At 42.2% G+C, this 16,309-nt stretch overlaps 1 protein-coding gene across 1 annotated transcript in view; it reads right to left on the bottom strand.

Moving 5' to 3' along the window:
- Positions 1-16,309, bottom strand: part of LOC126236289 (DNA-directed RNA polymerase III subunit RPC5) — a 129,030-nt gene that overhangs the window by 78,868 nt on the left and 33,853 nt on the right. Inside the window, exons 4-5 of the mRNA XM_049945477.1 lie at positions 8,076-8,269; positions 7,812-7,987 (exon numbers count right to left, since the gene is read on the bottom strand). Coding sequence (XP_049801434.1) covers positions 7,812-7,987; positions 8,076-8,269 — 370 coding nt within the window. The remainder of the gene's footprint in view (positions 1-7,811; positions 7,988-8,075; positions 8,270-16,309) is intronic.

The following is a 16,309-nucleotide window of genomic DNA, read 5'->3' as shown; positions in this document are numbered from 1 at the left end:
TCATTACCTTAGCCAGCTTCATCCTGACCCACAACTTCTTCACTTTTGAAGGCCAGACATACCAACAATTAAAGGGAACAGCCATGGGTACCAGGATGGCCCCCTCGTACGCCAACCTATTCATGGGTCTCTTAGAGGAAGCCTTCTTGGTTACCCAGGTCTGCCAACCCAAAGTTTGGTACAGATTTATTGATGACATCTTCATGATCTGGACTCACAGTGAAGAAGAACTCCAGAATTTCCTCTCCAACCTCAACTCCTTTGGTTCCATCAGATTCACCTGGTCCTACTCCAAATCTCATGCCACTTTCCTTGACGTTGACCTCCACCTGTCCAATGGCCAACTTCACACGTCTGTCCACATCAAACCCACCAACAAGCAACAGTACCTCCATTATGACAGCTGCCACCCATTCCACATCAAACGGTCCCTTCCCTACAGCCTAGGTCTTCGTGGCAAACGAATCTGCTCCAGTCCGGAATCCCTGAAACATTACACCAACAACCTGACAACAGCTTTCGCATCCCGCAACTACCCTCCCGGCCTGGTACAGAAGCAAATAACCAGAGCCACTTCCTCATCCCCTCAAACCCAGAATCCCCCACAGAAGAACCACAAAAGTGCCCCACTTGTGACAGGATACTTTCCGGGACTGGACCAGACTCTGAATGTGGCTCTCCAGCAGGGATACGACTTCCTCAAATCCTGCCCTGAAATGAGATCCATCCTTCATGAAATCCTCCCCACTCCGCCAAGAGTGTCTTTCCGCCGTCCACCTAACCTTCGTAACCTGTTAGTTCATCCCTATGAAATCCCCAAACCACCTTCCCTACCCTCTGGCTCCTATCCTTGTAACCGCCCCCGGTGCAAAACCTGCCCCATGCACCCTCCCACCACCACCTACTCCAGTCCTGTAACCCGGAAGGTGTACACGATCAAAGGCAGAGCCACGTGTGAAAGCACCCACGTGATTTACCAACTGACCTGCCTACACTGTGATGCATTCTATGTGGGAATGACCAGCAACAAACTGTCCATTCGCATGAATGGACACAGGCAGACAGTGTTTGTTGGTAATGAGGATCACCCTGTGGCTAAACATGCCTTGGTGCACAGCCAGCACATCTTGGCACAGTGTTACACCGTCCGGGTTATCTGGATACTTCCCACCAACACCAACCTATCCGAACTCCGGAGATGGGAACTTGCCCTTCAGTATATCCTCTCTTCTCGTTATCCGCCAGGCCTCAATCTCCGCTAATTTCCAGTTGCCGCCACTCATACCTCACCTGTCTCTCAACAACTTCTTTGCCTCTACTCTTCCACCTCGACTGACATCTCTGCCCAAACTCTTTGTCTTTAAATATGTCTGCTTGTGTCTGTATGTGTGGATGGATATGTGTGTGTGTGCGAGTGTATACCTGTCCTTTTTTCCCCCTAAGGTAAGTCTTTCTGCTCCCGGGATTGGAATGACTCCTTACCCTCTCCCTTAAAACCCACATCCTTTCGTCTTTCCCTCTCCTTCCCTCTTTCCTGATGAGGCAACAGTTTGTTGCGAAAGCTTGAATTTTGTGTGTATATTTGTGTTTGTTTGTGTGTCTATCGACCTGCCAGCGCTTTTGTTTGGTAAGTCTCATCATCTTTCTTTTTAGATGTATGTAATGTTAAATATAATGCCGTAAGACAGGAAATTAATATCTTGACAGAGAGCACAGATTGAACTAAGGAAGTAACGTCGATTATTCAATCGAAAATTCCAGGTGTTAGCACACGGTCGGTTATTCAATCGCAAATGCCAGAGGTTAATGCACAAGTTGTTAGTACACACATTGTCAGGCCGCTTGTAAATAATGAAGGACGGAATGTCAGGGAAAGAACAGTCAACTTTGACATTATATAAGTAGTCTGGCGGAACCTTTTGAACTAATTATAGATCGAGAAGTTACCGAGAGTATAATATCCGAAAACGTTGCGACTGTTGCTTTTTCCAAATCTCATGATACTGACAAGGTTAAGGACGAAGAATTCAAACTTGTCTATGACAAAGTAGAAAATAGAATAACTTTACCTAACATTGTGTTACGTAGTGAAGTGGTGATTGTTTTGTTGTGGGGAGACTTTCACACAAAATTTAACGAGAAGTACTGGACTGCGCTTTTTCAAGTGAAGTTAATATCACATCCATGGGATCCAGGTGGGGTCACATATTCCCCAGAGATGTTAACATTCTGTGTTAAAGGACGGAGTGGCGACCATCGGTTCCTGGGTCGTTTTTGGTGTTACTTCCACACTAGTTTTCCTACAACAAATTCCCTTCAAATCTTCAACTATTCTGTAATCTATTCATAACCTCTTGAACTATAATATCATGTTAGTATTTAAGTGACCACAAGATAGTGACTAATTTAAGAGAATCACAAATGAACAGTGATCTCTAAACATGGAATGAAACGAATAGAAAGTAGTGCTAGTATAAAGGTAATATCATGGTACTATTCAAACAAAGAAATATCTAGACATCAAAAACTGAATGAAGTACTTTACGTGTGTATGAAAAATAGTATAAACTGAATGACTAAACAATTATGTTATCTTAGTGTATAATTTTCTATTTTTACAAAATAATGTTATACCTTTTGTGAGATGTAAGATAAATAGGAGGGCTTTGTATCACTTTTGGAAAGCATGGACAGTGTAGGTACAAACATGACTAACACCACACACACACACACACACACACACACACACACACACACACACACACACACACACACACCCTTCAGACAACCCTCGCAAACAAGTGTAAATGATCCATCACTATTTACCATTCCATAGGAGTTGCTAAGATCTTTCTTCAGAGACTTCAAAGGTGAAGGTGAGAATGCCTGTTCTGTAGGAGACATTTAACATTGTACCTCCTCCGGCTTCTCACTCAAGTACCAGCAAAGTAGGGATCCTGGGGAAAGGGGGGTGGGAAGCGTTTCCTGTCTTTGGGGCTATCTTCTTTCACTTCTTCGATCTTAGCAACCATTTCTTTTTTTTCCTTACTTATTTCTCATCTGAGTACCGACCTATGTTTCCCTCTTTCCATATGAATACACTTCTATCGCTGAATTCCTTCTCATTCTCCGTGATTTCCTATAACCTTCAACTTATTTCGAATAAGTAGGCCGAAGAATCAGCCTTCATGAACACACATCGACATACACACAAAATTACACTTAGACACAAACATAAAAATTATGGGTTAGAAACCTAAAGCGATGTCAGAACCGCCAAGAGATGTAGGGGAATAAAGACCTATTTACATCTGTGTAGATGCACATATTGTGTGGCTGATATATGATGGTTCTGCATCGCCCCCCCCTTTTTTTTTCCTTTTGTCACTTCTTATATATTTATTCATAGGTATAAGAACAGAGACAGTTCTATATCGCACAAGGAAGTGTGAGAAATGAAGAGCTAATGAGCATAAGTCAGGGAAGAACTAATGGTGATGATAATGTAGGAATACCAGCCGAATATTTGTTCTGATGATTTGTAGGGTAGTGGGTCAAGTCTAGAATAAGGAAAGGTATGATATAGTGAATTCTATATAAATATGAGGTCTACTGAAAGCGTAGAAGTTGAAAAGTAGTGGAGGACTCTAGGGGATCAAATAAGGTACCAAGAAGTAAGACAGAAGTGTGAAGTGGAATTGACTTTTGCCAGGTAATATTTAGCGGCAGTATACATAAAGATGTATACTAGGGCAGTGAACTATGAGGCCTACTCAGGAAGGAGAAGGAGGGCGCACCCAGCATTTATTGGATGAAAAGGGCAGAGAGGCAGACCCAAGAGAGGCTGACCTATACTGTGCGGGCAGAGGCACCAAGAAGGTGTAGCATAGTAGATTAGGAAATTTAAAGGGGCGTACCTACCAAAACAGAAGGAGGAAGAGCATTCATAGTATCAACCTATATGTAAGGTATAGGTACTGTGCCTAGAAGGAAAAGGGCAGTATCGTGACAAAAATCACACATTTTGTAGAGATTATTCTGGTAAATTTAAATTCTATATTCCACTAGCTTTGTCAAGTTTTATATTTATAAGTGTCGGAAAGAACTACGAGAAATGTTAATTAATGAAGTTAATACATACTAAAGAAAAAACAGTACAGAGAAGTAGAGTAAAGAACAACATAATTAAGGGTCTATGACACCTGGAGTCTGTGAGTGGAGGTTACCAATATTGTCCGCAAAATCCTTACATATAAGTGTATGAAAGTCCTAACTTCAATATTGAGTGCAATGCTCAGATAGTTACCATAAAAAAGGGGAAAATCTAGGTGTTAAGTACATAAGGACTAAAAGAGATATACTGTACATTGATTGAAATATAAATTAGTGTTGTGATAGATATTAATGTACATGATGAATATGTGTAAAATATTGCATGTTCGAGCTAAGGGGAGGGATATGTAGTGCTTCGAGAATTTCGGGGTAAATAACTTGGCTCTCCACCATCTCGAGCACCCGATATTTTAATGACAAAGGTGAGAGAGCCTTTTTACTGCACCACACGTCTGTGTGTGCATTAAGGACAGCTGTCAAGAGGAGCCAGGAGCAGGGTCAGACGAGCGGCCCCAACAAGTGGTTACAGGCAGCGCCCTACAAGTCATATCAAAAAGTCAACGAGTATTTGGATAATGTTCCATGGTGTGTGGTGTCATGAGGATTGTTACAGACAGATGAAGCATGTGTTACACAGAGACTTTTACTTTATGTCTTGGCTCTGCATGAGGCAGAACATATGTAACTGTATGAATGTTTAGTAGATTCTGACATTTACCTTGGTACCAGTTGGCTTGCTGGAGTTTGTACAGAATAATGGTTACTTTGGAACGAGAGTCGAAAAGCTGCACGCACAATGTTTAAGTCAACTGGAAGAGATGTGTGAGTCGTGCAACCCAACACCGCACTGTCTCTTGTCATCCAAGAAAGCATTAGAATTCAACAATGCGAGAGAAGAAAAGTTGCTACTTACCATATAGCAGAGATGCTGAGTGGCGATAGGCACAATAAAAAGATTCACACAATCATAGCTTTCAGCCATTAAGGCCTTTGTCAGTAGTAGACACACACACAAACACACACACACAAGCACAAGCACAAGCACAAGCACAACTTGCACGCACGTCTGCAGTCTCAGAGAGCTGAAACTACACTGCGAGTAGCAACACCAGCGCATGATGGGAGTGGAGACTGGGTGGGGGTAAGGAGGAGGCTGGAGCAAGCAGGGGGAGGGATAGTATGGTGCGAGTGGCGGACAGTCAAGTGTTGCAGTTTGGACGGAGGGCAGGAGAGAAGGTGCGGAGGGGGGAGGGGTAAGTAGCAGAAAGCAGAGAAATAAAAGAAATTAAAAGACTTGGTATGGCAGTGAAATGACAGCTGTGTAGTGCTGGAATGGGAACAGGGAGGGGGCTGGATGGGTGAGGACAGTGACTAACGAAGGTTGAGGCCAGGAGGGTTACGGGAACGTAGGATGTATTGCAGGGAAAGTTCCCACCTGCGCAATTCAGAAAAGCTGGTGTTGGTGGAAAGGATCCATATGGCACAGGCTGTGAAGCAGTCATTGAAGCAGTCATTGAGATGAGGGGTATCATGTTTGGCAGCGTGTTCAGCTACAGGGTGGTCCTCTTGTTTTCTGGCCACAGTTTGTCAGTGGCCATTCATGAGGACAGACAGCTTGTTGGTTGCCATGCCTACATAGAATGCAGCACAGTGGTTGCAGCTTAGCTTGCAAATCACATGACTGGTTTCCCAGGTAGCCCAACCTTTGATAGGATAGGTGATGTTAGTGACTGGACTGGAACAGGTGGTGGTAGGAGAATGTATGGGACAGGTCTTGCATCTAGGTCTATTGCAGGGGTATGAGCCACGAGGTAAGGGATTGGGACCAGCGGTTGTGTAAGGATGGACGAGTATATTGTGTAGGTTCGGTGGATGGCAGAATACCACGGTAGGAGGGGTGGGAGGGATAGTGGGTTCGACATTTCTCATTTCAGGGCACGACGAGAGGTCGTGGAGAATGTAATTCAGTTGCTCCAGTCCCAGATGGTACTGAGTTACGAAGGGAATGCTCCTCTGTGGCCTGACTGTGGGACTTTGGGAGATGGTGGGAGACTGGAAAGATAAGGCACGGGAGATTTGTTTTTGTACGATCAGTGAAGGCTTCAGTGAAACCTCAGTATATTTAGAGAGGGACTGCTAGTCACTGCAGATGCGACGACCATGGGTGGCTAGGCTGTAAGGAAGGGACTTCTTGGTATGAAACGGGTGGCAGCTGTTGAAGTGGAGGTATTGCTGGTAGTTAGAAGGTTTGATATGGACGGAGGTACTGATGTAGCCATCTCTGAGGTGGAGGTCAACATCTAGGAAGGTGGCTTGTTGGGTTGAGTAGGACCAGGTGAAGCAAATGGGGAAGAAGTTGTTGAGGTTCTGGAGGAATGTGAATAAGGTGTCCTCACCTTCAATCCAGATAGCAAAGATGTCATCAATGAATCTGTACCAGGTGAGGGGTTTAGGATTCTGGGTTTTTAGGAAAGATTCCTCTAGATGGCCCATGAATAGGTTACCATAGGATGGTGCCATGTGGGTGCTCATAGCCATACTGCGGATTTGTTTGTAGGTAATGTATTCAAAGGAGAAGTAATTGTGGGTGAGAATATAGTTGGTCATGGAGACTAGGAAGGAGGTTGTTGGTTTGGAATACATAGGGCATCTGGAAAGGTAGTGTTCGATTGCAGTAAGGCCATGGGCATTAGGAATGTTAGTGTACAGGGAGGTGGCATCAATAGTGATGAGCAGGGCACCGTGTGGTAAAGGGAAAGGAACTGTGGAGAGTCGGTTGAGGAAATGGTTGGTATCTTTTATATAGGAGGATAGGTTCGTGGTAATAGGTTGAATGTGTTGGTCTATGAGCAGAGATTCTCTCAGTGGGGGCACAGTAACCGGCCACAATGGAATGTTAGAATTTATAGAAGAGCTTTTGATGAAAGTGCCGTGTCTGATATTATTATTTCTTAATTATTTAATACTTCTTTTCTACTAGTCAACTAACAAATAAACAGTGAAATGAAGGCACACACTGACAACAAAACAAACCTCTACTTGCTCTACCCCAAACTGTTTAAAGACACAATTTATTTTAATCATCTTTCCAGAATGAATCTTTAACTCTGCTGCTGAGGAAGTGGTGTTATGAAATTTCCTGTGATCCAGACAAAGAATCAAACCCAGAACCTCATCTTTTGCGGCAGTACTTCTACTGACTGAGCAATCAAGCCGTGATTCATGATCTGCCCTTACAGGCACATTTCTGTCAGTACCTCTCTTCTAGTTTCCAAAATCTTCAGAAGTTTTCTTGCACATCTTAAAGGACTAGCATTTCTGGAAGAATGGATAATATGGAGAAATGGCTTAGCCACAGCCTAGGGGATTGTTTCCGGAATTAACATTTCCCTCTGCAGTAGAGTATGCACTGTTATGAAAATTCCTGGTGGATTAACTGTGAGCTGAACTGGGGCTTGAAACCAGAACCTTGCCTTTTGTGGCAATGCTCTTCCCAAGTGAGCTATTCAGGCACTCTCAACACATCTTCATGGCCTTACTTCCATACTTTGTCCTAAATATGCAAAAGATGCTTTTTACCCACATCATGTTCATGTACTCATCCATCACTAACTCTATGTTCTCTTCCCTCCCCTCCACAACCTTCAAATCATCATCTAGTAAGAATTTAATAGTCAATTTTCTAAATACTTACATACCTCTGCTTTTTCTGAGAATCTCCCAAAGTACTGCGTGTAATACCATGGTTCTTCTGCACTTTTTTTGCTTAAGTAGCCAAATGATCGCTCTCTTAATCGTTTCAATCTGTCATTCTCCTGACGTGCAAATTTCACTGTAACTTGTTCTGCTTCTTCTTCTTCATCTTCATTTTCTCCTAGTACAACAACCATAGAAAAATCAACAGAGTAACAAGGAGTTCTTGTACAAGCAGCTATACAATTTTTATTGTATATATTACATACCATCTCCTTTTTCCTTCGATTCGTCTTTTGCTCGTTTATCAGACTTATCAAGGTAGCCAAATGAAGGTCTCAGGTGTACAATTCCTTGAAGTGGAGTTGCATGCAACTCCTTGTCATTCACAACTGCAATTGCATACTGAGAGCATCCTACTACAGCTCTTGTTGACTGCAATACTTGCTTGTCCATCATTGTACTGTTTGGAACAAGAGAAAAATAAAATGTGCTTAAGGAACGCAATCTCTTCAGAAAGTTTTGCAATAACTTAAACTAATGAAGTTCAGCCCCAATTTATAACAATACAGTCTTCTCTACAGACCTCTCACCTGTTGGTAAGATACATTTCCTCACAAAAATATTCCCACTGATTAAATAAAATAAATGTCTTTAATTATTTTATTTCTTCAACTTCTATCAATTTTCCATACATGCTTGAAAAAGTAACACTTCTTGTGATTGAACAGTACTTCTAATAACTTATTTTATACATAGTACCACAATCGTCAAACGAAAATAAAAACCGTGTTAGGAAAATAAAAACCGTGTTAAGTATCACAACGATTTATTTCCATTTTATTGCTAAAATATCGGCTATAAGCCTATGCCAGTAAGGTAAAAACATGATTACGTGATATTCAATCTGAAAATGGTTGAAACTTTGGCCACAAGAACGTGCCTGGATCTAAGGGGCACCTGCTGTGTATCAAAATCGGTCTATGTGCCAATCACCATGTCACTGGTTTTGCTGTTAGTTGGATGTGCTTTTTTTGGTATATGTTCAGTGGTTTAAGTGTGATGTGGAGCTTTACTAACAGATGTAGTAAAAAAAATGTTGCAAAAGGGGAGAAATAGTGTTTCCTAATTTAAGAAGAAGTGGAGGTTGGAAGTGAAAAGTTATGAGGGAAGTAAGAAACAAACTGTTCCTCCAAAATAAACACTGCCTAATGAGGTTGGCCTAGAGCACTAATGTTAAACTTACAGGCTATGCGTATTCCGAGACAGTGAGAATAGGCCAAGAATTGTTTTAAGGCTTTAGTTTTTTAGTTGTTAACTGCACAAAGTAGCAACAGTTGACATGACAAACAAAAAACTACACACCAACTGAGTTGAAATTCACCACAGGAATGCAATGCAATTCAGAGAAATGATGAAACAAGATCACGAAGAATCAGCAGCTCCTGTAAGTGATACCTATACATTTTCAGTTGGCTTGCATCAAGTGTGTTCTATATCAACATTAACCCACTGCCAATTACAACATTATACCACTGCCAATTATATTACTTACACAAATTGTCTTGTTTGAATCCGAGTTTGCACTTGGCTGACAACAATAAGTGATTTTTTTCCCCCTTTCTTTCTTTCTTGCGTGAGGTTTACGAGTGGCCAGGGAGGCAATGAAATTGCCAGTTGCATAGTCAATGACATTTAAAAAAAGAAACAGGAAAAATAGTTGTCTGGAGCAAAAACTGTGGTGGCCAAAAAAGAATAAGATGCTATTGTTTCTTTGGATATATTTCTAACAACTATGTTGTGTTGTCCCAAGCCACTCCTACTTAAGCTGCGATCACGACTTTGGTCTTAAAGAAAAATGGAAAAGAGATGAGAAATGTGACGTTGCCTTGAGTGTTATCATGACTTCTCCCTACTGCCTGCACAAAAATACCATTCCTAACAAATTTGATGGATTACTTAACATAACAACTTCAGAAACTTTGGGGTTGTTTTGGCCAAAGACAACAAGGAAAAGCCATGAACTGTGTACACACAAACAACTTCCAGTGAGTTGAATAGTGGTGAAAACATCAGTGTTTCAAAAAGATGTACTGAATGAAACTACAAAAAAAGAAAACCACCTTTGAGCATCCACTGCTGGGAATGGCACCAAGGTATCAAGGATGAAGCCTGAGAAAAGGAAGATCTGAAGAAAAAAAGGTTCTATTCATAAATGCACAAAAAAAAACATTCTACACTGAACTAACATTGTAACCTTTGTTAGAACAATAATTTTTACATGTTAAAACTTTTAATAACCAATTAATATTTTATACAGCCTAAATAAAAGTACTGTACTCTACATGTTTTTCCAAATTAATTATTTAAGTAACAAAGTTTTCAAGAACACTCTACTTTTTAGTTAAGGCCTACAATTCAAAAATTAAGTACTTGGTATTTTTTTTTTTTAATAAAAGTTATAAAAGAACTATTTTCTCCTTCCTTTACCAAAATATTATCCACAACCTGATGTTTGCTTATTCTGCACATGTAAATTTTACCTCTTATTAAGTGATACCATAGGGCTCTTAGCCCAGCCTTAAGAGCACAAGAGTCAGCACATACCTCTTTTTATTAAATGTTCTACAAGGTGTACAACTTTGCTTCCGCCATTTTTTCCCCAACATTTGAGGATTTTATCAAACAAATTGGTTACACATGTATAAGTCAAAGTATTTTCCATCATTGGCCACTACTTTCTCCTACCTTTCGGCAGTGTGTCGAATCCCGCGTCGAAAAAATTATTCATCTTTTGTAGCAATCCACAAATCGATCCAATTTGTGACTTCTTCATGAGATCGGAAGTGTTGGTCAGCCAGGCCATGCGGCATTGACCTAAACAGGTGATAGTCACAGGAAGCAATGTCTGGAAAATACGGTAGGTGGGGTAGGACTTTCCATTTTAACATTTCCAAGTACACTTTGACCTCTTTTGCAACGTCGGGTCAAACGTTGTGCTGCAAAATCACTTTATCATGCCTCTCGCTGTACTGAGGCTGTTTGTCTTCTAATGCTCTGCTCAAACACATTAATTGCATTCAATAATGAGCACCTGTGATTGTTTCACTTGGTTTTAGCACCTCATAGTACACAATGCCGCGCTAGTCCCACCAAAAGCAGAGCATTATCTTGGAGCCAAGAATATTCAGTTTGGCCGTCGATGTGGAAGCACGGCTGGGATATACTCATGATTTTTTGCTTTTAAGGTTATCATAATGAACCCATTTTTTGTCTCCGGTCACAATGGGATGCAGAAACCTCTTCCATTTTTGCCTCTGAAGCAACTGTTCACAAACACACAAACGCCATTCAATGTCTCTTGGTTTCAGCTCACACGGGACCCAAGTTCCTTCTTGCTGAATCATGCCCATAGCCTTGAGACATTTTGAAATGGCTTGCTGTGTCACTCCCACTAACCGTGCCAATTCTTATCGAGTTTGGTGCGTCTTCACTCAGCAATGTTGCAAATTCTGCATCTTCGAAAACATTCTCTCTTCCACCATTACATCGGTCTATGATGTTAAAATCACTGTTCCTGAAGCTTTGAAAACATTCACGACATGTTCTTTCAAAAAAATGGTTCAAATGGCTCTGAGCACTATGGGATTCAACTACTGAGGTCATAAGTCCCCTAGAACTTAGAACTACTTAAACCTAACTAACCTAAGGACAACACACACATCCATGCCCGAGGCAGGATTCGAACCTGCGACCATAGCGGTCGCGCAGTTCCAGACTGTAGCGCCAGAACCGCTCGGCCACCAGCGGCCGGCCATGTTCTTTCACTAACAGCATCCTTACCATACGTACTTGAGAGCATTCGATGAGACTCGGCCGCTGTTTTCTTCAAATTGAAACAAAACAGTAACACCTCCCGCAAAATGATGAGAATTAGGCTCGTAAACTGATATTTTCAATCAAGAACAACTTTATGAAGTAGACCAAAATTGACTAATGTTTGAAAGAGGTTATGTTGACTGAGATCCAAACTAACTGCCTGACATCTGCGATCTGTTTCTTTCGAATGCTACTCACTGTTGTCGCCACTTATCGGCAAATGGCGGAAGCAAAGTTGTACACCTTGTAAAAAAAGATGTAATTACACAAATAATAAGAAACTGTCATAAAGACAATGTTTTCTCTGTTTTTCTTAGAACTTACATTTTAGCTCACTTTTTATTTTGTCTGTGTGTGAGAAACTCTTGATTATCTTAAATTTCTAATTTGCACATTTCAAATCTGCAGAAAGCCCAAATCTGTCGAATTGTGATGCATACTTCGTAGCTCTGCTGCTAAATGCCAGACTGCGGATCAGGTCTGAAGGGTTTGATCACCAGCTGCTCCTAGGATTTTTATCTGGTACTTATCACTTCTTTCATGTCTGAAAATACTTGTCATTGTGAAAAATACTGAGCTACACTGCAGTTTGGAATCCACATCAAACTGTTGGTTTCCCTTTAACGGGCTGGGCAAGCCACCTCAAAGTCAGAAGAAGACCATGTCACACCACCTCCAATACGAACAAGTATACTAAATCACTATAGAGTCCAAACTAACTTTTGGATTGATGACATCTTTACCTGTTACACTAGCATAACTGATCATAATCTATTCCTGTGATCGTATTTTATCAATCATAAGCTACTGATTTATACCAAGGCTGCTGAAACTTTGCACCTGATGTATATGTTTCAGGTTGGCAGCATAACAGTTTAGCAAGTGAAGAATGACAAGTGTTATGCACCAGGTGTGTGGTACAAACCAATCCCAGCGCAGTGATAGCTTCTGGCTGTGACGTCAAAGCTTCCACGTAGCCGGCTCTGTTTTGTGTGTACATAAACAACATGTGTTGTGGTTGGTTTCTACCATCTGCTTGCATTATTCTGTGCTTTAGAAAATTCTGATACTTGAAAATGCCATAAAAAGAGATGATTCGTCTAGTAACAATCCTTTGCATTGAGGCATGTCGCTAAACAGCTAGGCAATGGAGCTACTATGGAGAAATCCTGAGTTTTATGAGCAGGAGAAAAAATACGTAAGTATTAGATTGTAATTCTTTCATACCTCATTTTTGTATCTCATATCTACTGTTGGCAGTTTCATATGAATCATCATCATCATCATCATCATCATCATCATGCCAGCTCTATTAAGAACTGTAATCAACTACCTTTCTCTTCCAATAATAACACAATAGTAATCCAATTTCAGAGCTCATACATACTTTATTTGGTACATGTTCCCACTGCTTTGAGTTACTCTAAAATATAATTATCAAAATTAAAGATCTGGTGCTAACTTCCACATCTTGTTCACATCTACAGGGTGTTTTTCTTAACTTGGGACAGCTAAATATTTCAAAAAATGGATATCATAAAAAATATATGTTCCAGACGAAAAGTTAATATTTTCAAGGGGGGACATCTGTGCTAAAACTGGCCACCCCTTAACCTGTCCACACCCCTCCCATGCAAGAGGTGGTCAACTTTTTATTTTCGAATGGGAACCCCTCATCTTTACTGGAGATATGGATTCTACACAAAAAAACACCTAAGGTTTACAAAAAATATTTTATTTTACATTATTGGTAAGAACTATAGTGACTCACATCTGAAATCCAGGCATGCAGTTTTAAGGTGTGCCACAGAAGTCGGCAGATGCTAGAACCATCAGAGGCCAGCACACAATGATGTATGTGCAGCCTCTCCTCTGTGCACTCCACCGGCCGACCAAGAGCTTATGGAGTCGGGCTTGGTCAGCCTTGCCCCCAATTACATGTTGATATTCTGACTATGAGTATCAGACTACTAGAGTAGCCATTCTGTGGCAAGTTTCTTCTTGTACAAGTTATTTCTAGATATAATAAACTGTTGTGTCCTTTAGACTGTGTGTTCAGGTGGTTACAGAGTACACTGGTGATGAGTAGGATCATGTTTACAGTGTTTTTCATTGTGTGGTTGCTTTAGGCATTTGTTGTGACATGAAGTCTCTGCTTCAAACACTTGTGCAAAAACAGAACAATCTCATCATGGTCATGCAAAAGGCTTTGTGGTGTTGCTGTCTAAACCTACATCTCCGGCTCTCTTTCCTCCTCAGCTTCAGCAATCTGATGAGGCAGCAGGAGCTTGGGAAGCATATGAACACCATCTACGGCAACATTTCCATGCCTTCTATGTTATGGAGGTGGAGGTGTGTCATGCACTGTTTTTGTCCATGCTGCAGCAGCTGGTTGCATTGCAGGAACCTTCCTGCAACAACAGAGCAATCTCATCATGGTCATGCAACAGGCTTTGCCGTGTGGCTCTCTAAACCGTCATATCTGGCTATCTTTCCTCCTCAGCTCCAGCTGCCTCACAGTTTATGTTTGTTGCTGTCCTTGTATTATCAGCACTTCACACACGTCTTGGCAGATAGGGTTGAATTCTTCAAATGCAAGAAGCAGCCCCATCAGTCTCATCATATCTAGGCTGCGACCCTCCACGGCACTAGTTGCAAGTGCCATTTTGTCATGGCCAAGTAAAAAGAACCGTACGTCCATGTCATGGTTCATGACTATCGGTTCATGACTATCATCCACCCTGCCTCAACGCCCCCCCCCCCCCATGGAAGTCCAGCAACGGGCCCTCCAATTAGAGAACCCTCCCTCGAAGAGATTTTATCAATTGCCCAATTATATGAGGTCTCACACACTGCTGATGAGAATCTGGAAGCCTGGTGCGATGTCGTGGCAGTACAGGGTGACCGGTTGCATCCAGGGATGACGACGTCAGAGCGGTCCAAGATGGCTGACCCAGTGGCTTCCACACGGTGCGTATACAGCGTCCCAGCCACAGCTCCGTGTTGCCATCCTGTGCATCTTGTTGCTCCCAGCATGACAGATCATAGCATTCCCAGTGTTTAGCTATCTGTCATAAGTGTGAAAAAAAGGCAACATTGCCGTAGTCTTCCACTCAACTGCACAGAACGCAGCATTAAAGAACACTGATATGACTATCCAGGAAGTGTCATCGTCAGGACCTGTTCCAGACCAGGATTCTAACAAGATTGTCACTGAGGTTTTAGTTCTGTCACAACAGCTGCGCCTGTGCCTGCAACTAGTGCAGCAGTTTCATAAATTCTGAGCTGTAGGTCTACACTGCAATCTACAGAAGTCCAAATTTTTCCAATCATCTCTTGAGTATCTGGGCTACACCATCTCACAGCAGTGGTAACCCATGAAGAATCTTGTCACTGACTGACCTGGCACATCCCTTGTTTTTGCCAGAACTACAGACATTTCTGGTGAAACTGCATATTAGCACCGGTTCATTCCAGGGTATCCACCACTGCACAACCTCTCTACCTCCTCCTCCACAAGAGAGGTTCCTTTGTCTGATCTCGGTCATGCGGCCAGGCCTTCACCACACTAAAGAAATGCCTCAGATTGGCACCATATCTAGCTACTTTTGAGCCTGACAAATCACTGGTTTTGAATATAGATACCCCGCAGTACGGCGTGGGGGCAGCTCTCGCCCATCAGAATGCAGACAACTCAATCTGCCAATGGGGTTTGCATACAAAATTCTCAGTGCAGCAGATGTCCACTACTATCAGATCAAGGAGGCAGCTCTGCCCATTGCGTATGTGGTCACAAAATTTCACATTCTCTTGTATGGCAACAAATTCCAAATAATTTCAGAGCACAAGCCATTAGTTCAATGTTTTAGTCTGTCAGCTCAGGTCCATGATGAAGCTGCCTACAGGTTACAGCGGTGGACCTTGCTCCTCTCCAAATATAACAAAGATATTCATTTTTGCCTCATTGGGTGCCACGCCAGCACAGACGCCTTATCCCAACTACCTGTTGGCCCAGACCCTGAGAAGAGCTCCTGCGTTTTTCTTTGGATATCTCATCCCACCCAGCAGTAGGTGGGTTTCCGATCACTAGTGCCCAAGTCACCTCGGCAACAGCATCAGACTCTGTCCTCAAGAAAACAATCCTCCACGTCCAGGAGGGTTGGTCTTCTTGTCCTCTGGGCCAAACTTCCAATCTGCTTCATAACTACTTAGTCTTGCACTATCATCACCCGGTCTTACAGCTATTACATAAGGGTCACTGTGTATTTCCTGAACCAAAGCCTTCGCTCACAGACATCTGTACTGGCCCAACATTTGGTTGCTGCAAGTCCCTGGTGTGCTAGTTAACAGGCGATTCCCAAAGCATTGCCCTCCCCGTGGCCTCCAGCAACCTAGCCCTGGAAACTCATCCTTGTGGATTTAGCAGGTCCATTCCTGAATATGTTTTCTGAATTCATATGCAATTTCTATATGTGGTCTGGCCCTCATTGGTGACTACAAGTCACTATTCAAGGCTCTCTCAACAATTTTTCCTGTAGAGGTGTCCCAGTTACTCTCATTTCTGACAGCAGACCTCAGTTCCCGTCTCAGGCATTTCATGATTTCTGTGTTGGTCAGGCATTTT

The sequence above is a fragment of the Schistocerca nitens genome, chromosome 2, assembly GCF_023898315.1.
Source record: "Schistocerca nitens isolate TAMUIC-IGC-003100 chromosome 2, iqSchNite1.1, whole genome shotgun sequence".
In the NCBI taxonomy this organism is placed as follows: Eukaryota; Metazoa; Arthropoda; class Insecta; order Orthoptera; family Acrididae; genus Schistocerca; species Schistocerca nitens.
The sequence above is the reverse complement of the archived record's forward strand: the minus strand, read 5'-3'. Positions and strand labels throughout refer to the sequence as shown.